Source organism: Eleutherodactylus coqui, chromosome 1 (genome assembly GCF_035609145.1).
Source record: "Eleutherodactylus coqui strain aEleCoq1 chromosome 1, aEleCoq1.hap1, whole genome shotgun sequence".
NCBI lineage: Eukaryota > Metazoa > Chordata > Amphibia > Anura > Eleutherodactylidae > Eleutherodactylus > Eleutherodactylus coqui.
In genome coordinates this window covers 63,605,701-63,630,654 of record NC_089837.1, presented here as the reverse complement: position 1 = coordinate 63,630,654, position 24,954 = coordinate 63,605,701, and the positions used below count along the sequence as shown (strand labels likewise).

Sequence of the window (24,954 nt, the reverse complement as noted above, 5' to 3'; positions counted from 1 at the left end):
CAGCCCAATGATTAGGCCAAAGACCTTCTTACCGGATCATTGGAGTGTGTAAAAGGCCCTTTGGACTCTATGTCCTGGTACTGCCTGTGCCACACTGGTTGTGGCATATAGGCTCTACTATTAACGTAACCCAAATTAGTATGTATGAATATTTCAACAATCAATAGAAAGATCTTATTAATGATCCTTTCATACCTAGGCCTTCAACCACGACAAGGAGACATCCACTTTGTCCGACGGAAAATTTTACCATCAGTATAGATGGGGATTCTTTACTGTAAAAGCAGTGGGATTCTTGAACTTTTTGCCACACGATGTTATGATGGTGGACAAAAGGACTTGTAAAAGACTTTTCAGTTGCTAACTCCCTGATGGGGATTGCTCTGCCTTACTCTGAATCAACGCTGCAGATATTCCGTAGTTGATGGACCCGTGTGTCTTTTCAAACCCTACTATTTAAAGTGTAAGTATGATACATGCAGCTTCTGAGTTATTACGGGAATAGTTCTTGAGATGAGTCCTGCCACAGAAACCCAAATACTTCAAGCCCGTCTGCAGAGATCAATCAGGATTTAAGCATCAGTCTTTTTTAACAGTTTGTTCTAATAACACAATGTTCGTCTGGATGAGTCAACTTATGACTACAAGTCTCACTGGAATAGTGACAAATATGTACTTAGCGGGACAAATCTGCAATCCTGTTGGAAAACTGGAGCAGAGTTCACAAGTGATTATATATACATATATACATACACACACGTTTTTTACCTTTGTCTCATCGATGAAAGTGACCCACTGGTCCTGGACAAGCAAAGATGGCTGCAACGCTTCCCTGACTAACTGATGCATGCTGTGAACAAGTATGCATTGTTAGTCTGAGACACTACACCTGCCCACGTAAGCAGCACTGGCCAGTAGGAGCATCATGTAGTGCCATAGACTACCGATTAGAGATGAGCGAGCATGCTCGCTAAGGACAATTACTCGATCGAGCATTGTCCTTAGCGAGTATCTCCCTGCTCGGAAGAAAAGGTTCGGCTGCCGGCGCGGGTGACAGGTGAGTTGCGGCCATGAGCAGGGGGGATCTCCCCTCCGTTCCTCCCCACTCTCCCCCACCGCTCCCCGCCGGCAGCCGGCAGCCGAATCTTTACTCCCGAGCGGGCAGGTGCTCGCTAAGGGCAATGCTCGATCGAGCAATGGCCCTTAGCAAGTATGCTCGCTCATCTCTACTACCGATGCATACCATGCACCATAAGCAACAAGTAGTCAGAAAAGTGGTTCGGCCATCTTTGTTTTCTAGGACCAGAGGGTTGTTTTAAGCACGGACTGGTCATTGATCACTAATCATAATGTCCACTGCTTAGATTTTGCGTCATGCATTTTTAGGGCTGAATCTCATGTACATCTTTCCACAATACTACATTAAAGGCATCTCTAGTCATACACATGAAATGATTGTGGCACTTATTCCCCCCCCCCCCCCCCCTTACATCCACATTTCATCTTGCTACATTCGACTCATTGTTTAATGAAGGAGAAAGACAGTAAATGCTAAATCCTTCTTGTGTATTTATCTCTAAAAAGGAGACAGAGGACAATAGGATTAGTAATGCAGGACAAGTGCATATCTAATATGCATGGGGGTTTAAAGGGCTTGTCTGCTTTGGACAAACCATTTTTGATAGAAGGGTTCCCTAATGATAGGCAGATCATAGGGTGTTTCACTGCTTCGAAACAGAGCATTCAAATGGGTAGCATTCCAGCAAGTGTTCAAACCCTTTGCAGTGCCCCTACAGGATAAATCAGGTATTACACAGTCATCACTGACAACAATGGGCTCTCCATGTGATGCATATACATACTGGGTCCTCCAGAGTAAAAAACACACTTTGTAGCTGCTTTCTGCTCTAATAGATGAATGTTATGAATGGAGGACCACCCTCTATAGTAGACAACTGTGTTTAAAGTAGAAAAGCTGAATTCCTGTATAACTATACTCCACCTGCAACAGTTTTTCCAAATTTATAATAGGCAAAGTGTAGAATAAAATTTATTTTCCCTAGTTTTTATTTTTTTAGTGTTAGAAGTTTATTCTACAGATTTTTTTCTATTTAATCTTTTCAGTGCCATCTATAATACAGTAGGCTATCAGCAGAACAAGAACCATCATGTGTGATTAAATCTATCTCCCTCTAATGAGATAACTCTGCTGACCTTGCCTTAGTCTAAACAGCAAAGCTTAAAAGTTCAGCAGGAAATTGGACATATTGCGTGCATCAAATGCCAGTGAAAACGGTGAATACATTTCTAAAAAGAACCTAATTTAAATATGTACTTTTCTAATGATACATCCTCATCGTTCCATTCCAGACGGTCCGGTCTTGACATTCAAGACGTGAAGACTTTTTCAGTTTTTGCATTTTTTATTTCTGTCCATTATAACTTTTGATTTTTACTCTGTATAAGAGATTTTGCTTTTCTTCATTATTGCAGAAGTTTGTAGCAGAAAACTTCTTTCCTTTAGCTAAAGTTTTACTGTACCCAAAAACTCTGTCACCCCATAAAGTTATGTGCGCACTGCCATACTTGACAAGTCTCACGGAAAGACCATGAGGCTCCTAGGAAGAGGGGAGACCTCCTGGAGTCCTGGAAGAGTTGGTAAATCTCTTGGGCTCCTGGAAAGCAGCACTTCTTGAGCATGTGCAAGATGCCAGGATAATGTGCTATCAGACTCAGTCCTGACATCCAAATGCACAGAAGAGGTATGGGTTGCAAAATATGCCCCCCAAAAACGTAAATTCCCCAGCAAAAGTTTTTAGAAAGCTGCCAAGTCCTATTTATGACTATTGGCGCTGTGGTGTTCCCTATGATGGCTGCAGAAGTCCCTAAAGTAAACTCCTCTGGGAGACAAAAAGCAGAGATGTTGAGAGCCCATTACAATATACTAATATAAGTACTGTTATGTACAAGAATGTGTATTGCGTGCGCCTGTGACTCATCTCTCCCGTAAACTGTAAATGTCATTGTGGAGAGGTGTCTACGACAGTATGGTCTATGTTGTCAAACATTGTCCTGGAGACCTTCTCACTACTAATTTGCTATCCTCACCACTTTCATTATATAAAATGACTTTTTTAGTCCAACCAGGACTGAAGTTTTTTTCCCAATTATCTGGGCTCCTAGCCAGGGCAGCTTTGTCACATCTGTACAAACGTCACTGCGCTCAACACATCATCTATCCTCTACAGTTTACATAATAAGCTTATGTTCTAGCAATGTAATTATCATGTTACCTGATATCTCTATGATCAGTGTTGGACTGGGGTGCCTAGGGCCTACCAGACTATTTGCAAATTCCTGGCCAACGTATTCTCATGTATAATCTCATAGAAAGGTAGCTGCAGCCCTGCCTCCTCTGAAGTATATGGAGCATGTGGGAGGCAAGAATTGGTGGACGACTCGATCCCAAGTCTGTGGGGAAAACTGCAATTCCCAGCAGCATGCTAGGAGTTGTAGGTCTCTATGGGGGTATAACAGGAATTTGAATTTATTTTAATCACCTTGTAGAATAAGGGGCGTACATACTTTTTTCCAGCCTGCTACCTGGCCTTTGTGTCTGTTTTTGTCCTGGGGCCCCGTCAGTAGCCTATTGCCTGGCTCTTGCCTTGGGGCTATCGGCCCTCCAGGCATACAAGATCCACCAAGTTCCCACAGTGCCAGACTGCAGGCAGAAGCATAAAGCCGCAAGAGGTTTTGTCAAAAAAGGCAGGGCTCCAGAAGAAAGGAAACCGGGCAGCCTGTCAATGCTCCTTGATGACATCTCAGATAGTCTATGCATCTATATAAACAGCTAAAATGGTTAGTTTATAATATTGATGCATAGGCCTAGCTGAATGTTTTGTGCCATGTGCTGGTCATGTGAGAAGGTGTGCCCGCTCCTGGCCCAAGGCCCTCCGGGGGATTCACCTATTACCCCTGTGCGCCAGTCTGAGCCTGCTTATGATCAAAAAACACCTCTAAAAGGGATAGATAGTCTCTCCTGCTGGTCTATTCACTGCCCATTCCCACAATGCATGATTAAAAATTAAATTCCTTAAAGCGACCCCCCGGTCTTGGATAAACAAAGATGGCTGCACCAGTTCTCTGACTGCTTGAAGGAGACTGTACTATGCATCAGTAGTCTAAAACACTACAGGCAGCTCAGACTGGCCAGTGCTGCTCACATGGGCTGCACTGGCCAATCAAAGCAAAGTGCAGCGTCTTAGACGATTGTTGCATACTAATACACAGTGTGCACCAGGTAGTCAGAGAAGCGGTGTGACCATCTTGGTTTGTCCAGGACCGGAGTGTCGCTTTAATTCTGGGAACAGGAGGCCATCTTAACCTGCAAAATAGGACCGGTTAGCAAAATGAACCACCAGTATTTCAGTAACATAGAAAGTGATCACAATGGTTTCCAGAAGAGTGTGGGGAACCATCGCGGTCACCTCTCCTGGCACAGACTGTTCCTAGGAAGCCACCAAAAATTCTAGCTTAGCATGGCAAGATTGGGTCTTAAGATGTAAAGTAGTTTCAGGCTATATACAGGACCCTAAGCCACCGGCTAGCTCAAGAAGCCCCTATATCACAACATTACCAAGTGCAGGTTGTTGTACCTACCTGAATAAAGCATCTGTGTCTTCCACAGCTGACGGTTTGAAGAAAAGATCACTATTGCATGCAGAAGGCAGCAGCAGGGAGTCTCCTAGTTTCACGGTTCCTCCAAGGTCTTGCTCTTCAAATAATTTGATTTCTAGAAGAAGAGAGTAGAGAATCGATCAGGTTACTGATTATACAACGCTGCTATAAGTGAAACCATTTTTTCTCTCGAAATGCATCTATAAAAAAAATGGTCTTGGCCAAACATATCCTACCATCTTGTGTATAGAGCGCCTATGCAAGCCATCGTGTACTAGACTAGTGTACTAGACTAGTCCATAATGACTGAATGGTAAGCCTTACAGGAATAAAGAGTATGGCGCTAGACTCCCCCTCCCACTCCACCCGCTCGCTTCTCTCTCTGGTCTAGAAGTACATTCAATCGGTCATAGTAATATTCTAGGTTGGCTTGCACAAATGGTGGCCATGTTTTCTCAATTCTTCTACAACCACTTTAAGGCGACTTCTGAGCAGAATATTTGCACAGAAATCCCAGATTGTACATCCATATCAGTGTAAGGAAGTAGATAAAAGTAACAGAAGCCTTGAAAAAAGCACTGACATAAGTGAAGGGGAGAGAGAACAGCTTCACATGAAGTTACAACTGAGCTCTGAATTTGCAGCTCCATAAGCAGACAGAACATGCAAATAAAATTGCAATAAGCCAACAACATATTGCAACCCAAGACTCTCCAAGTACTCAAGATACAAATCTAAACATAATTTTTCCCCATGTTAAATTTTCCCATATCCTTTTGAATACCCCCTAGGCAAACAGCAGATTTTGCCAGGGAAAACATTTTTTACAGTGGCTGCTGCAGGAGAATTATTGTTTTGTGGCAGCCATTTGATGAAGTCTATATAAATACATGGAAAGCTGGAATCCACCAGTTCTGCTCTACATTCTGGCTCATAGAGTGGGGTTCCAAGTGAGAAACTAACATTATGACCTCTATATACCCTAATAGGGGTCATTGCAAGACAATGCATTTTATTCCCAGACGTAATGGTGACCATATCAGTTGTTAGCCCTCTTACACAAATATAACTAGGGAATAGCAGAGTAGAATCTTTAAAGAGAACCTGTTACGTCGTACATGCAGTCCTATATGTGGGCAGCTTGTTATAGAACTGGAGGAGATGGATTTATAGTTTTGTGTAAAATGATTCAATACAACTCGTATTTCATTCATTTAAATCCCTGCTCTTTCTATGCTGCAGAGTCCAGTGGGTGGTCCTATAAGGCCCAATGTCCACGGGCAGATTTGAATTGCGGAATCCACACGGGACACCTGTACGGATGATCCACAGTTCAAGCCGCCCATAGGGAAAAATGGGCGTCCGCAACTGAATTATAGCATGCAGATTTGATTTGCAGAACTTTGGGTGCGGAAATCAAATCACAGAATGCTCCATTTCAGTGCGGTTCCCACATGGATGGCTTCCAATGGAGTCAATGGAAACCATCTAATCTGCGGCCCATTCGCAATTGACATTGTGGATGGGCCGTAGATTCCGCAGGAAAGCAAGAGTTTGGAAAAAAACTCTACTGCACATGAGCGCCGCCTGGCGCATACACACACATCCGCAGTACAGAAAAAGGAAGACCTGGATGGGTAAGCAGGGTTTTTGGCCGTGGGCAGTGTCAGATTCCACTGCAGGCTCCTGCATGCTGAATCCGACCCGCCTGTGGACATGAGGCCTAAGTGATTTACAGCTATTTCTGTGTGCATGATCATACAAGGAAGGCTGTGCACGGTCAAAGTCACCTTTGAATGTATCTGGTGGACAGCTTTGCACACGCATAGACTAGTCCTCCCCTTCTATGTGCATATGTAGTCTACCGGGGGCATTCAGTGGCAGCTTTGACAGCGCACAGTGAAGATAAGTATAATACTCACATCCACAGACTAAGTGTGTCAGCTAATATGAGCCAATAAGTTTCGTTTATGGGGCTCAGAGGAACTGCTGAATTCCCTTTAAAAGGTAAATTAGTAATTAAACTAAAATTTATGACTATTAATTATTTAACATTTAATTGATACTAAACGCTTAAGATTTTTTAGCTGCATTAAGTACTTTTTCATGTTTCCCTTTCCTATTACAGTACATAATTAACCCCTGATTTTGGCAGTCATTGAGCCGATGACATGAGGTTCTAAAAATGCCGTTAATAAAATGGAAGGGGGGCCATGACAGATCTTTGACCGTGTTGTAGACCACTCCCCGGACTGATAGCGGTTCGGATGGTTCACCTAAAATAAATGAGACATCTCGCCTTCTTGTTCCAATGATTTTTTTCTTATTGTTGCCAGAAAGTAACAGGCACTCTTGATAACACTCGGTTTATAATTACACTGTTAGAAAAACATTTAATCCCATAAATGAAGCAGCTTCGTGGTTTGACCTTTCCATCCGCGTTGTTTTTGCACCATGAAACGATGTAAATCATGTTTTGCCTTTTTGTTTCCTTGTGAAATCTTTTATGGTTCAAAAGGATTTTCTTCAAAGTGCATCATCACACTGTTAACAGTCTACCCATAAAATGGTAATAAAGATAGCATGAGCACAAAACTGTATGGGTTTTAATTTGTACTAAAACTCAGCAATTCATGCAGTATTTTTAATTCACTCTCCAGTCTATGACCCCCCAAGTCTGTAGGACTAGGGAACATAGAAATAGAGATGGGAAAGACAACCCCACATAGAAGAAGGAGAAGAAAAGTATGGTAAAGAGTACCTTGAAGGAAAGACTCAGGAATAACTAGTCCAGTTCGATCAGGGATCAGCCACAAGCATAATGACCCATCATCATCAGCGACCCGCTGACAGACGGCAATTTAGGCTAAGTTAGGGTACGATAGCACCACTAGTGAGCCGTGAGTTTAGTCCTCGTGAGGATCGAAACTGTATCCAAACAGCCCACGTCCAGTAGAATTTAGTATATCTTAGATCATCTTTAGCACACAACTCTTCCACGTATTTTAGGTTGTCTAATGCTTCCTGCCACATCGGCCTCGAAAGAGGAGAAGTAGATTTCCATCGCTTGGCGATAATCTGTCTCATGGCAAGCAGAAAGAATCTGAAGAGGGACCCCTTTGTTTGTGCCAAAATGTTTTAAATGAAATCCTCAATCAGCTTCTGGGTCAAATCCTGACTGATGACAACACATTCTTCCTAAGCAGTGATTGGAGTTTATCACAATTTCTTTATTATTGTTTGTCCACCCACATTTGAGGATTGACCACTGGCTCTCAATGGGATTGAGATCTGGGCAGTTTCCTGGCCTTGGACCCCAAATTTCAATGTTTTGTTCACAAAGCCACTTAGTTATCACTTTTTCCTTGTGACATGGTGCTCCATCATGCTTGAAAAAGCATTGTTCATCACCAGATTGCTCCTGGATGGTTGGGAGAAGTTGGTCTCGGGGGATGTATATCTCATTCTTTATACATGGCAGTGTTCTTAGGTAAAAATGTGTGTGAGCCCACTATATTGGATGAAGAGTAACCCCTCACATGAATGGTCTCAGGGTGCTTTACTGTTGGCCTGACACAAGACTCATGGTAGCGTTGACCTTTTCTTCTCTGGACAATCATTCTTCCAGATGTCGTAAACAGTCTGAAGGGAGCTTCATCATAGAAGATAACTCCCGATTCCGCCACTATATGGCCTGACCATTGTCTGTGTGTATAGCATCCCTCACTCTCCACCTCGCCATACCGTGCACATCTCCAGCCCCTTTACCTTCTGTATCCCCCCATTAATTGTAGTATGCAAGCTCGTTGGAGCAGGACCCTCACCCCTACTGTTTCCACCAATTGATTACTTCATGTAACCGTTGTCTTGTGTTATTTCTCTAGTATTGTAAGCGCTGCGGAATATGTTGGCCCTATATAAATATAGATTATTATTATTATAACTTTACCCCAGTCCTCACTCCAATCCCTGTACAGTACAGTGTACTGCACCTACCTGCCTTTCAATTGAAATCACTAGATATCTTACAGTCTGGCCATAACTGCATTAAAGGATAAGTAAGGCTAGCCATACACAATAGATCTAGATTGGTCAAATCCACCGTTTTCAGTAGTACCAGCCGATCATCTAAAGTGCATTAGGGAGGGCATGTCAACTCTCCTCCAGTTGTGGATGTTAGCCAAGATGAGGATCAGACATTTGCATGCCACTTGCCCAATTCTTTTGTTCTTGGAAGATAAGCAGCTGCCAGAGGAAGACAATCAGAACAGATGTGCACTTGACCAAGCCAAGCATGCATGGGTATGGGGAGCACAGCCAAAATATCTGTCTGCCGAACAAGCATTTGTCCGAAAGCCATCTAAAATGTATGGGCAATAATTCTAAGACATGGGATAAATGTAGTTATTGACCACCTTGACGCATTTTGTGCAGAGGTAAAAGCTACTTGCCAAACCTGGTTTAGAGTTGCATTATACTAAATAGTATTAGGCGGCACTCATTGTTATTAAGCAGACTTTCCTGTTTCTCTTTTGATTTTGCTTTGCTTGGTGGTCAAAACTTCCCTCCAAAAAACAGAGATCCTACAGTGCAAAACCGTAGGAGGAAACACGCCCGGCCCTAAATTATTTCTGTAAAAATAACAATGTGTTGAGAAGATATAAGACTCCTGGTGTTTTCACATCTGCAATATGCTGCTTCCCTAAACAGGAGGGCGGCAAACCGATGTAGACGCTCAGCATTTATCACCTTTGTTATGACATGTGGGATTACATGTTCTCTACTAATAAACCATCAGCGATGGAACGTCCAACCCCGACCCATCGTCTGGACTAAAGTAGGAAGCTGTGGATGAAGAAAGGAAATTATCCCTTAAACGTATCACAGGACATGGGGGGGGGGGGGGGGGGGAATGAAAGTGCATTATTAGAATATTTCCACGTGGGCAGGAACATGGCAATAAGTTTTTGCCCTAGTGCTACAGAGGCATTGACTTCTAGTTAAGAAGTATGTTGCATTTAGTCTCCATAAATAACTATAGTTCTAAAGTTTTACCAATCTATTGAAGGGTTATGGAGATTGGAAAAAAAAAAGAAGAGCAAGAAAAGTCAGAAGTTCTGACTATCTAGCCTTTTGAATTTTAGCTTGAAGATCTGGAAGAAGCTTTCTGCCAAGAAGCTTCCACAGGACTGTAATGAGCATGCAAGATCCTCAGGATAAAATCCCAAGTGGCAAAGCGATTGCAAGAGGAGAGCACTTTCACAATGGCAACTGGTGGAGTTACACCTCCTACATCTTCGATAATACCTTGCTAAACCAAAAAGGGATATTATTGTTGGATCTTGTTGATTTTTGAACGAACTTCTGACCATCTAATCAATATGGTACTTGCCAGACTAGACAAGAAAGATCATGATCAATTTGAACAAATTTGAAACTAAGGAAGTAACTTCACAGGGAAAGCCAACTGAGCTCTGAACTTGCTGCTCAACAAGCAGGCTTGTCAGAGGAAAAGGTCTTGAAAATAAAAGAAGACAAGGAAAAATCAGTGAACACCATAATGCAACATGAATCTTTTCAGGTGCCGAAGATACTTATCTAAAAAATAATTGATTCTACGCATTTTTTTAAAATTTTCTCTCTAATTCAACGGGTTAATGCGGTACATTACTCACCATCTGACGCCTTATAAGTTTTCTTGCTTTTGGCTGAATTATTTGCACTCGTTGTAAACAACTCTGCATCTGGATCGACTTCATCATCAAAAAGAGCAAGTGGGGACTTTGACGGTAACTTGGGAGCTTCAGTTTTCTTAGTAATGAATTTCTTCTTTATTCGCTTTTCCCTGACATAAAAAGCTGGCATAAGATTATTTTGTTCATACATATGTTACAATACGGCAACACAAGGTGTACAGCACATATTAAAATAAACATATATATACACACACATGCAAAAACAAAGAAACATCATAAGATAATCAAATAGTGTAGATATATATATGGCACAAGATTTTGTTAGCAGGGCAAGCACATTGCTATAGACTATGCAATATTTTGCTTTCAATAAGGCTTCCTTCTTGGTTGAACACCACAAATACCTAATAACAAGAGGCATTCCTGAATTCTTTGCTAAGGTTTTGAGCTCCCCCTAGTGGTGACTGCAGCCAGCCAGAATTCTGTCAGTTAACTCTATGGCTGCATTGGAAAAATGGAAGTCAAACTCCTACAAAGATATACAACAAAACTTTTTGGAGATGATCGCAGAAAACTGTATTGAAAAGTGGTCTTCCAAGTGGGGTGGTCTTCTCAAAGAAAATGCTGCCACATGTAATATATGGTGGAACTGAAAATCTGTCACAGGAAATCTGGTCTGAATGCAGAGGTGGTTCTCTCAAAGAGGTGGTTGTTTCAAGAGGCCTCACTGTATTATAAAGTTAATCAACAGAGACTTTGGACCCATTTAGTATGCAGATTCTAGAACAGAGGATTAATGGAAGCTCTCATACTGTGGCCTTAGACCAGATTAATAAATACATTATTAGAATGCAGTTCTGTCCAATCTATAATCTGATTTTAATGTAGTCTTTGCTAACTTTCAGTGTAATACTTGCCCCCTGCTAATTAAGCAGATTTTAAGTTAAGTGGTGTGATACCGTTCTATTGTGTTGTAGTAAACTGCTTTAAGGTGCGACGAGATCAAAAACATATTTCTTCTTAAATATTCAATATATTTGGCAATATTCTCTCCAAGTGTCTTACTTAGAGAAGTTATCTAGGGCTTAAATGATCACTGCACTTTTGAAATAGCTTAAGGTCATGTGATAGCCAGAGTGATAATTAGCATAAGTACATATCACTTTATTTATCGAAAACAATATTTTGGTGTTGAGAAATCCTTCAGAAGTGCTGGCCTGTAGGGGGTTTAGTGTCCTTCTAATTTGCCGTCCACTGCCTGTTGTCATGTGAAATCCATCTCGAGTAACAGAGATAGCAAGATATAAGACATGAAGTGGAGGAGAGTAATGACTCGTGCAGCCCATAGAAGTCTATGGAGTGCAGAGGGGAGTGGGGAGTAGCTCATACAGACATGCTGCCAGAAAAAAAACCTGAAACCTAAAGACACAGCCTACAGAGAAGAATACTGATAAAAACGCAGGATACAAGTTATATAATGCATAGGAATAGTGCTACTCCTCACATACACACAGCTTATTCTGAAACGTTCTCTGAAAGCCATCAATGGCATATCGGTGGGGGTCCGAATTTTGGCACCTCACCAATCAGCTGTTTGATGGGGCTGTGGCAAGTGCTGCAGCCTCTTTATTGTAATGTAGGCAGAGTGCCCTATATCACATAACAGCTGTGTCTGTTATTGCAGCTCAAACTCATTCAGTTACGTTATTTGACTGGTCAACTTGAAGTTACGGGCCAAAGAAGAAGCCACAGTACTCGTCCAAGCACTGAAGCGCCTTTAAACTGATAATCATCATGGAAGCAGGAGTTAGAATCCCCCCTCCACCCCCACTGATCTCATAGTGATCCTAAGAATGGGCCATTGATCTTTAATCTCCAGATAACCCATATAATGTGATTGGCACATTAAAGTCTGTCAATACCAAGTAGGTTCCTGTTGGCAAAAAGGGTGGTGAACACCGTTGAGTATCTTTTCGCAAGTGATTGTGCTCAATGAATTTCATGAACTTCTCATTGTTAGGACCTCCAATAATTTTGGCCAAAATAATACGACTGGCCTTAAAGGGGTTTTCTCATAACCAACCTTTTGTGACTGATAAAATGTAAAAAAATTAAAATAAAAAAATATATATATTTATGACTAATGGCAGTCTAGTCATTGTGACCTTTGCCGATCTTGTTCCCCATATTTCCCCATATTTCCAGATTGAGAACCTATTCAATATTCCCTACTCATAATTAACATTGACCATGCATGTGCCAGCTCTTTTACTTTAGGGTTTGGCTTGGATTTTCCATCTTTAGTATCATTGTTAGCTATGTATGTTCCTTGGCCCGGACAATGTTCTTACAGTTTTTGCTATGCCACACCTATATATTTTCCCCTTGTACAGCCGATGCATACAGCTTAGAGGGTTCAGTAGATGGGATCCTACGATGCCCTACATAAAAGGGTCCCAGTACCAGTAACTGGTCATATCCCTTTAATCCATGATTTGTACATTTCCATGAGCTTTCTCAACTTCCAATGGTACCTACTAAATGATGGCCGTGAATGAAACCAACGTGCCTTTGTGCTTGGTTGCATGAAGCTACGAAAACAAGAGACTATGGTTGACTGGAATAGACCAGAATGTTCACAGAGAGCTGGCCCCTTTCTACAAGACATTAGCGTAGGTTCAAGCTCCCGGACTTCCTCCTTATCTGCCCCAAACACAAAGGCTGCTAATATAGGAAAAGCCTGTGATCTACATCCAAATTTTTATATTATTTTACATATAAAAAGAGCTTGGCATTTTCTGTTGCCTTCCACAGATCCACCTCAGGAGGCCTATTGTGAATGACACCATGAGTAGAGGGATTGCCTTTAATGTACGCTGAGCGCAGCGCTATACACAGGACAGAAGGATATTCTTTGTTGCTGAAGTTGAAATGACCTGGTTAAATGCTTTCAAGTGCTAAACCTCAATAGTAAACTCTAGTTAAGAACTTTTCTTGCTAAGGAACAAAATGTCCTAATTACGTGTTTTCATATCTTAGCAACTGGGAAAAGTGTTTGTCACATGATGGCTGCAAAGGAGACTGGAATCCTAACACATTCCGAGAGCACAGTCTGCTCCCTGCGTTGTTTAGACGTGTGTCTGCTCCAAATGCTTCCCCATCGGGCATGCATACCGGATATGCACAGGGACAGATTGGAATATTGGCAATTTCCAACATATTCGACTAGAGGCTTTTTTTAGTGCATCCATTGTATTGGCTCACAGTGGTTTCTATTTTTTGGGCCAACTTAGGTTCACTTTAAAAATGACTTTCCCTAAACTGCTGTGAACCTTAAAAAAAAATCAACACAACTGTAATATACTTTCATTAGCTTTTGAGTTGTCCAACTGTGTAGTCTAGACCGCCCCTTGTCTGCCTTCTAACATTTGTGAGGGGGGCGGTCCAGACTACACTGTTGGACAACTCAAGAGCTAATGGAAGTAGATTACAGTTGTGAGGGTTTTTCAGCTCACCAGCTGTTTAGGGAAAGTCATTTTTAAAGTTTGGGGAGCAGGAAGGGGAAATCCCCTGGCCCAACGGATCTGTTCAATGATGGAACCAGGCAATGCCGGAAGGACCCTGTTGACTATAATGGGGTCTGTTCGGTTACCTCTCAGCTGCCCGGCATTTTACAGGAAGAAGTGCTGCATGCAGCCCTATTTCTTCTGATATTTCGTGCTAGGTCTGCAACAGAACCTGTGAATGGAGGATCAAGTGCAGATGTGAACCCGGCCTTAAACATATTTTTTAAGAATTTTTGGCACTTATTTTAAAATTTTCAATCACGATCTAGATTTTAAAAAAATACTAAGATTCTGCCTTTTTCACACTGAACACAAAGCCAAATAATAGCCTGCTACTTACGGATCTGTAGAGAAAGCTTTGCAGCCATCATCTCACTAACATCACAGGCAGCATTACACTGAGGGTGGATTCACACAAGCGTGCTTTTGTGCATGCATATGCGCGTACAAAAACACGCGTCTATTAGGCCCAATGCGTTCCCTATGGTTTGTGCAAATGTCCGTTCTTTTTAGGCTTGTGCGTGCAAAGATAGGACATGCGTGCACCATAGTGAATGCACGCTTTGTTTTTAATGGATACCCACCTTCCTTCAGCTGCTGGGGCCCAGCCATATTTTCTCTGCGCTGTCCCCGGCTCTGTGGTGCTGTTCATTGAGCAGGCTGGGATTTAAAATAAATAAATGACAGGCGAGAGCTGCCTGTGATTGGCTGAGCGCCTCAGCCAATCACAATCAGCTCTTTCAGCAGGTGGGGATTTTAAATCCCCGCCTGCTCAAAGAACAGCACTACAGAGCTGGGGACAGCGCAGAGAAGATATTGCTGTGCCCCGGCAGCTGAAGGAAGGTGAGTATCTTTTTTTACACTACTGTTACTGGTTTTTCAGGGAAGGGCTTTTATTTAAAGGGAATTGAAGAATTCCTTTGCTGCATCTGTCACAGATGTGACAGTTGAAGCAGCAGGGAATTCTTTTTACTAGCAGGGATGAAGGAAACATCTGCCGCATACGGCAGCGGTGTTCTTCATCCCTGCAGGGAACACGACAGCGGTGGACAGGTAAGTTTTTTTTGTTTGTTTTTTTTTACACTAAAATTCTTGTTTTTTAGGGAAGGGCTTATATGTAAAGCCCTTCCATGAAAGACAATGCAGGGGTGTCGGCAGACCACTCTCTTCAATGGAGCTGCCGGCAGCAGCCCCGGCTCCATTGAAAACACTGCACGCAGCTACATACACACGTGTCTTTGCTCATACAGAGGTGCACACATATGTACGCACCTATGTACGCACAAAAACACGCTCGTGCGAAGCCAACCTGAGAGGGGAAACCCATATGTAGATATCACAGTGTCCACCATTCACAATAGGTATAAGAGGTGACTATCTACTCCCCCTCCCTGCAAAATGACCTCTGCATGTTACAGAACATGTGTCAGGAGGGGTGTCTTAGAACAGTTTCCCATATAAGTCAATGGGTCCCCTCCTGTCCATTGGGTGACTGGCCTATGAAGCTGCCGTAAGGCTTCTCATTAAAAGCTGTTAAATGTAGCTCAGGCAATAAGGCTACCCCGATAGTCCTGAACAGACAACAGAATGAAATATTCTGCAAATCAGAAAATAAAAACAGATTAGAAAAATTGAAAATGTTTCCCTATCTAGTCTTAATTTTAAAAAATGGTGGATTAGTCCCTTTAAGGGGTTTGTCCACTTGAGTCGATCTCATTTTCTTAGTGTACCCTGATTAGATGATCACAGGTTGTCATCACTGCTAGACGTCCAGTAGGCTGTAGTCTTCTGGCGAATCCTACAGCCCGCGTTTAACTATGGCTCCCTCTCAGGAAAAGTGCTGCATTACACATTTCCCAATGCAGTCAATGGGCTCTGTGTCAAGCAGGTCCTCCAGAGCGAGAGATACTCTTTACAGAGACTGTCTCAGCTGGAATGATGGCATATGGGTGACATAACATGGGATCTCAGGTCATCTGATCGCAACACCACTTCTCATATTGAAGAGGCTACCTGGGATAAGGCAACTCCTTTAACTCGGAACTTCCTTATAGGGTATTTAAAAAGGGGTTTCCTAACTCATACATGCCTTTAAGGATCGGTTTCATGTGGTGAACGGATATTCAGGCAAAATAAATGCAGCAAGGTTAAGCTTATGACAATGGGGTAGTTATGGCTCTATGCTGAGAGTGACATTATGCAGACGTGCAAAAAAAAAAAAAAAAAATCAACACATACAGTATTTCAGTCCAATTTCCAAATGAGAATTACCTATTCAGTGAGGACAGAAGAAATAAAAAAAAAAAAAAAAAAACACACAAAACAGTTTCTCTTTGCATTTCATGGATCCCTTGCTAAGAGGAGCAGAAAAAAAATAATTGGGGCCCGTTTCAGTTTTAAAGTACAGACGTAAAAAACAAACAAACCGGGATACATAGAAGTAAAAGAGGGTCATACGGAGAAGCTCATGCATGAGAAAACGTCCGTTGTTTTGCAGATGCAGCATGGCCGAGTTTTTCTACTCTCATGTAAATATTGACCTTAAGTGTATTGGTAAATGCATACTTGGTCTCAGGGCCGTAGAAAGTAAAACTACAGTCTGTAGAATGAGCTTAAAGGGGTTGTCCCGCGCCGAAACGTTTTTTGTTTTTTTTCAATAGCCCCCCCCCCGTTCGGCGCGAGACAAACCCGATGCAGGGGCTAAAAAAGAAAACGGGATAGTGCTTACCTGAATCCCCGCGCTCCGGTGACTTCTTACTTACCTGGTGAAGATGGCCGCCGGGATCTTCACCCTCGGTGGACCGCAGGTCTTCTGTGCGGTCCATTGCCGATTCCAGCCTCCTGATTGGCTGGAATCGGCACGTGACGGGGCGGAGCTACAAGGAGCCGCTCTCCGGCACGAGCGGCCCCATTCAGAAAAGAAGAAGACAGGACTGCGCAAGCGCGTCTAATCCGGCGATTAGACGCTGAAAATTAGACGGCACCATGGAGACGAGGACACTAGCAACGGAACAGGTAAGTGAATAACTTCTGATAACTTCTGTATGGCTCATAATTAATGCACAATGTACATTACAAAGTGCATTAATATGGCCATACAGAAGTGTATAACCCCACTTGCTTTCGCGGGACAACCCCTTTAATTGTGGGTTGTAGTTACTTCCCATGCATCGGAGGGGAGAAGGACGGAGGGGTCACTGGCAGGGGACGCTGTTCTCTTCCACTGTCTGACCTCTGAAGACATTATGATTTAAGGCTGTACAGCTCCGATGTTGGAAGACGTCCGTCAGGGTTCTCTTACTGTATATTGCCAGTCGCTCTGCTGTCGGAGCCTATCCAACGTGTCACCTCATGCAGTACTGGCTTTAGCCAGCAGATAGTGCCATTGTATAATGGCAGAAAAAGAGTAAGCCCCTTAGGAAAACCAGGGTACAAATTGGATTAGAAGGGGTTAATTAAATCACATGTTATTGGGCAACTATTTGTAGTTTGTTTATAGTGTGTGGCATACTATTTGCACTTATTTCAAAAGTTCTGTACATTTGTGGATCTGAATCCAATAAAGTACTACAGTCCTTATCATTTTTTTTAACTCCCCCACTCGTCATCATAAGAGAACATCCTCTTCGACCAAAAGGGTTTTATATTGGATTATGGATGTTTTTTGCAGCTGGACACTTTCATATGGAGGTAGCACTTAGGAGAGGGGGTGGGGCATTACATTTGCTTCCAATTTTTGCACCCCAAAACATTAAACCCTTTCCAATCCACTGTCTGACGTCTAAAGACAGTATGATTTAAGGCTGTACAGCTCTGATGTTGGAAGACATCCGTCGGGGTTCTCTTACTGTATATTGCCAGCCTCTCTGCTGTCGGAGCCTATCCAACGTGTCACCTCATGCAGTACTGGCTTTAGGCAGCAGATAGCGCCGTTGTATAATGGCAGAAAAAGAGTAAGCCCCTTAGGAAAACCGGGATACAAATTGGATTGGAGAGGGTTAACAATGCATGTTCTCATTTTTTGCTATTGTACTCGTCTTTGGACATTTGCACCCTTTTATGTCGCCAATAAAGGTGCGACCTGGAGACACAATACAGAACGCTTACGAGCCCTAGTACACCATGAATACGAAGTCATACATACAGCATCCATCCAAATTATTGGAACAGATGTAAGCCGGTTATGTAAGCGGGTCTTGGAGACGCTCCGGTGGCATTGTTTTACTCATTTTACTGTCTTCATGTCTTGGCAAAGACCTAAAATGAGGTTGAAAATAGTTGAATTTTACTGATAGATAAGTGTAGAGTGAAACCTTTCACTGAAATCTGAAATCTACGCAGGAATTTGGCAGCGACTTCCAAACATCCCGTGGATTCTGAAATGGAAACGTTCTCTATTTAGAAAAGTGTTAAGTTTATTCCATAAAGGATTCTGCCTGTCCAAATTTAGAAACATAAAACTGGCAAAAAGACGATGAAATAGGGTGGAGAACGGCCTTCTCATGATGGAGTCCAGATATGCAGGGTCTCCGTGGACACTTTTGTTGTATTATACTGTTGTTATTTTGGTTGCATTATTCTTTAACCGCTCGTAGGCATGACATTTTTATCGGTGGTTACCACTATGATTGGCAGTGGACCCCCAAGGTCTTCCATTGGGAGCTTTTCTCACTCATTTGATCCCCTGCTGTTTAAGTCCTCCCCGACGGACGTGGTTTACATACCTGTATATGAGCCTGACTGCTGCAGCCAATCACTGGCTTCAGTAGTTTAGAACATGCCATTCATCCTTCACAAGACCACTGTAGCCAATCACTGGGTTCAGTGCTTATGTGTACATGAATGCCACATGCCCGCTACTGGAGCTCCCCAAATGGGAGTCGCAAAAATTTGAAAAGCTGGGTAATAATTTTTTTCTCTCTCTTTTATACACTTATTTGCCAACTACGAAGTTTTACAGAGTGGCAGAAAACCCCTTCAGAACACAGTAAAATAGAAGGATACTGCAGACTGCTAGCCTCACTGGAGAATGGTCGTTACCAACTTTTTGTCTTGAAAAATGGAAAATCGGGGCTTTTTGGGTCTAGTTGACAATATAAAACATTACTCACATCTTCTAGTGTAGGAACACTGAAAACATAGGATCATTTAGATGTTTTGATGACCTTCTTCCTTACTTAGGGCCCTGTTACACAGGATCATCTATGAGGCAACAGATGCCCAACAGGTCGTCCCAGTGATAACTGTTCCTGTGCTTTTACACAAAGGAACAAGCATCGCTCAATGAATGGAGGCGCAGTAGGACGGGGTTAATTCCCGCCCGCCCACCTTTGTTCTCAATAAACAGGCAGTTATTCATAAGTGAACTACTGCCTATTTATATGGGCCGATCTGTTGTTCAGTTCTCTGCATGCATTTACAGTGAATGATAATCATTCAGATTCCCGCTGGATGCGTCAATCTGAACGATTTATCGTGTAAAAGAGCCCTTACAGGGTGCAGTCAAAAAGACTGATCCAGTGTTATACCTCAATATGGTGTCCTATATTGTAATAGCAACAGTGTACTTGAATAGGAAAGCATGGATGCGCTACATAATGGTATGGGTATGTCCAAATAGAAAAAAGGCTTGGGGCTCTTTGTAGGAATAAACCCGAAGTACTGACACAGATCAAAGTTTATGATCTTTTAAGGTCATGAAAAAGCCTTGTACAACGAGTTTCGTCGCGTGCACCGCAACGTTTTCATAGACTTTGATCTGTGTCAGTACTTCGGGTTTATTCCTACAAAGAGCGCCAAGCCTTCTTTCTATTTGGATATACTCTTTCATCATCGGATCTCTGTTCAGAGGCACGACAGGCAAGGCCAGCTCTCCTGTCGAGACGGGATATCGGGAATACAACCGTGGATTACATCCATTTGGATTTATTATACGCCAACTAGGACGTTGAGGTGTCAGTGGCGGACCCATTACAGGTCACCCCCCTGACGCCAGGTAAGTCCTATTTCTCTACATATTTTTTGTTTCTCCCATTATGTTGATATGGTGGTAGAGCTGGAGCGCTGTTCCTGACATATGGTCACATAATGGTATGGGGGCCTCAGAATATGGACTTCAATTTTTGTGTTGTGGCCCCTGTAAGAGATAGTTGAAGAATATAGCATGTGAGAAGCAGAAATCTGTTTTCTACCTTTCTCTAAGTCCTATCAGACCGCTGGTATGACTTAAGTAAGGAACGTGTACCCAAAGTGGCCTCCTTCTGCTATGATACATGCATGGTTCTGTTCGACAGTGCAGTCCAAGGCTGACGCTATCATTGTGGGACTGTGTTAGTGAATGGTGATGCGGTGATTCGGTGTAGATACAAATTACTAGTAAGAGCATGACCCAACCAGAAGACAATGCAAGTTTCAGCATGAATATGTAGGGTGGAATTTGGCACAATTGTCTCTTTGGACCTGTGTTAATTCCAGGGATCGGGACCTGAATTTCCTGCAGACGACGGTGGATGACTTCCTGGATGATCTGTCCCTATCCTAGCAGAAGGAGGCCATTTTGACTTCTCTTGCTTTACTTATTCAGCCAGACAGAACCTTGCTCCGTAATGTTGATGGCCAAGTACCATGAAAAAGCAGTCAACAGATGCATGTCTAGCTAGGTTAATATTCCCAGCAATGTTGCAAGACTTGTTAGAAGCAGACACATTGACTATCTGGGTAGTTACCCCCAATATGTGGCAGTAGCAAGGCAATCAGAAGATTAGTCACTGGGTATTAGAGTCGAAGCAGACAAGAGCAAAATCTGTGATGGACGGTGGTCAAAAAGACTAGGACTCTTGCGCCATCTGTTGGCGATATCAACTCAAATGAGGGGTAGACACCATGACGTGAATGAAAAGATTGAAACTTTATAGTAAAAACAGCAGATTTTTAAAATAAAGTATCATTCTTCTAATTTAAGTAGGTACCTACCAATAGGTCATGCCAGAGTCATGGACTATTTGGACACTCTCCATCATGTTATCTAACACTAACTTGACCACTGGGTCGACCAGCGTACTAGTCCGGCAGCACCGCTATACAACTGATATCTAACCACCCTTTATTCAAGTACACCAGTGCAGCACCACTTCCACCGTACGTTTTCCTACTGGCTTGCTCTGCCCAGATTCTTTTTGCTTCTATCAGAAAAAAACGGGGGCCTCCAAGTTTTCCCCATTGAAATAGGGACATTGATAATGAGCCCCAAAGAGGACACGGACTGAAGTAATTGCATGCTTTCTACCTTAAATACCTCTACAAATGTTGATGCTATATAAATGGATAAAAAGTAACCATATGAATGTACTAGCATTAACAACGGTGGACGAAAGGTTCTGCCATCCGTAACTCAAAACGACTTATTTTTGGGATGGACAGAACAATAGAGGACTGCAAAAAACAGGATACAGTGAAGAAGGGAGTAGACAGGAGCCAGGCGCCTATACTACTGAGCTGCGAATGGGCCAATATAGTCAGGAAGTCAAGTTCACTGTACAGGTCAATGTTTTATTACTAATTTTATTGGGTGAGTGACTGATATATTCTACCTTACACACTTTTGCATTGTTCTGAGGACTTTGCACGCTTTGTAATATTTTACTTGACTGAAAGTCCCAGTCTGAAAATAAAAAGCTCAATCTGCAGCTTGCAAAAAAAGAACGCCTTGTGAGTCAACATTTCCTGCAATTCACTAAGGTCAACAGGCTATCGGGGAGTACTGTTCTAAAACTTTAGTAATACTGAATTTAGTCAGGTCGGTCAAAAAATAAGTGGTAGCAAAAAGAAAAATACATTATCTCATTAAAAAAGCACACGCATGTATAATAAAAGTACACATATAAAAACAGAACTGTCTCATTCATATAGAGCAGCACTAACAATCCAAATGTAGAAAAGGCTGTCTGGTTTAGATAACCATTATATATGTACTATTAGTTCATACTGAGCTGATAGAAAGTAGCACTGTCATTGAGAGCTCATCTATTAGTAACAGGTAAGAGGTGCAGCTAACTCGCTTCTCTACTCTGGTGGACTCCTTAGAAATAATGGACAGCATTAAATGTTGCATAATTATTGCAGCAGTGTCACCATCTAATCTGGACAAGCAGTGGTCTATGCTAAAACTGTTCATGGACTTCAATACCCTCATACTACAGGCACAATATGTCGCCTCAATGCCTGGAATCCTTGAGGATATTTATACACTAACTTGTTGGCCATCTCTAACTTAGCTAACCAAACAGCTTTACTGCCTGTGTTGGACCAATAATGCTGTGCCCTGTTTACGATGATATAATAATAATAATATAATATATAATCTAACTACTATAATACTACCTCCTATGTACAAGAATATAACTACTATAATACTGCCTCCTATGTACAAGAATATAACTACTATAATACTGCCCCCTCTGTACAAGAATATAACTACTATAACACTGCCTCCTATGTACAAGAATATAACTACTATAATACTGCCCCCTATGTACAAGAATATAACTACTATAATTCTGCCCCCTATGTACAAGAATATAACTACTATAATACTGCCTCCTATGTACAAGAATATAACTACTATAATACTGCCCCCTATGTACAAGAATATAAGTACTATAATACTGCCCCTATGTACAAGAATATAACGACTATAATACTGCCACCTGTATACAAGAATATAACTACCATAATACTGCCTCCTATGTACAAGAATATAACTACTATAATACTGCCCCTATGTACAACAATATAACTACTATAATACTGCCCTCTATGTACAAGAATATATCTACTATAATACTGCCCCTATGTACAATATAACTACTATAATACTGCCACTATGTATAAGAATATAACTACTATAATACTGCTCCTATGTACAAGAATATAACTACTATAATACTGCCTCCTACGTACAAGAATATAACTACTATAATACTGCCTCCTATGTACAAGAATATAACTACTATAATAGTGCCCCCTATGTACAAGAATATAACTACTATAATACTGCCTCCTATGTACAACAATATAACTACTATAATACTGCCCCCTATGTACAAGAATATAACTACTATAATACTGCTCCTATGTACAAGAATATAACTACTATAATACTGCCCCTATGTACAATATAACTACTATAATACTGCCCCTATGTACAATATAACTACTATAATACTGCCCCTATGTACAACAATATAACTACTATAATACTGCTCCCTATGTACAAGAATATAACTACTATAATACTGCCCCCTATGTACAAGAATATAACTACTTTAATACTGCCCCTATATACAAGAATATACCTACTATAATACTGCCACCTGTATACAAGAATCTAACTACCATAATACTGCCTCCTATGTACAAGAATATAACTACTACAATACTGCCCCCTATGTACAAGATTATAACTACTATAATACTGCCCCCTATGTACAAGAATATAACTACTATAATACTGCCCCCTATGTACAAGAATATAACTACTATAATACTGCCCCTATGTACAAGAATATAACTACTATAATACTGCCCCCTATGTACAAGAATATAACTGCTATAATACTGCCTCCTATGTACAAGATTATAACTACTATAATACTGCCCCTATGTACAAGAATATAACTACTATAATACTGCCCCCTATGTACAAGAATATAACTACTATAATACTGCCCCTATGTACAAGAATATAACTACTATAATACTGCCCCCTATGTACAAGAATATAACTACTATAATACTGCCTCCTATGTACAAGAATATAACTACTATAATACTGCCTCCTATGTACAAGAATATAACTACTATAATACTGCCCCCTATGTACAAGAATATAACTACTATAACACTGCCTCCTATGTACAATATAACTACTATAATACTGCCACTATGTATAAGAATATAACTACTATAATACTGCTCCCTATGTACAAGAATATAACTACTATAATACTGCCTCCTATGTACAAGAATATAACTACTATAATACTGCCCCCTATGTACAAGAATATAACTACTTTAATACTGCCCCTATATACAAGAATATACCTACTATAATACTGCCACCTGTATACAAGAATCTAACTACCATAATACTGCCTCCTATGTACAAGAATATAACTACTACAATACTGCCCCCTATGTACAAGATTATAACTACTATAATACTGCCCCCTATGTACAAGAATATAACTACTATAATACTGCCCCCTATGTACAAGAATATAACTACTATAATACTGCCCCTATGTACAAGAATATAACTACTATAATACTGCCCCCTATGTACAAGAATATAACTGCTATAATACTGCCTCCTATGTACAAGATTATAACTACTATAATACTGCCCCTATGTACAAGAATATAACTACTATAATACTGCCCCCTATGTACAAGAATATAACTACTATAATACTGCCCCTATGTACAAGAATATAACTACTATAATACTGCCCCCTATGTACAAGAATATAACTACTATAATACTGCCTCCTATGTACAAGAATATAACTACTATAATACTGCCTCCTATGTACAAGAATATAACTACTATAATACTGCCCCCTATGTACAAGAATATAACTACTATAACACTGCCTCCTATGTACAATATAACTACTATAATACTGCCACTATGTATAAGAATATAACTACTATAATACTGCTCCCTATGTACAAGAATATAACTACTATAATACTGCCTCCTATGTACAAGAATATAACTACTATAATACTGCCCCCTATGTACAAGAATATAACTACTTTAATACTGCCCCTATATACAAGAATATACCTACTATAATACTGCCACCTGTATACAAGAATCTAACTACCATAATACTGCCTCCTATGTACAAGAATATAACTACTACAATACTGCCCCCTATGTACAAGATTATAACTACTATAATACTGCCCCCTATGTACAAGAATATAACTACTATAATACTGCCCCCTAT

The 24,954-nt window shown here is 41.3% G+C and overlaps 1 protein-coding gene across 1 annotated transcript in view; it reads right to left on the bottom strand.

The window, feature by feature from the left end:
* The window catches only part of HS1BP3 (HCLS1 binding protein 3), a 102,495-nt gene that overhangs the window by 3,261 nt on the left and 74,280 nt on the right, over positions 1 to 24,954 (bottom strand). The window contains exons 5-6 of the mRNA XM_066596824.1: positions 10,353 to 10,522; positions 4,660 to 4,792 (exon numbers count right to left, since the gene is read on the bottom strand). Of these exons, the coding sequence (XP_066452921.1) occupies positions 4,660 to 4,792; positions 10,353 to 10,522 (303 nt within the window). The remainder of the gene's footprint in view (positions 1 to 4,659; positions 4,793 to 10,352; positions 10,523 to 24,954) is intronic.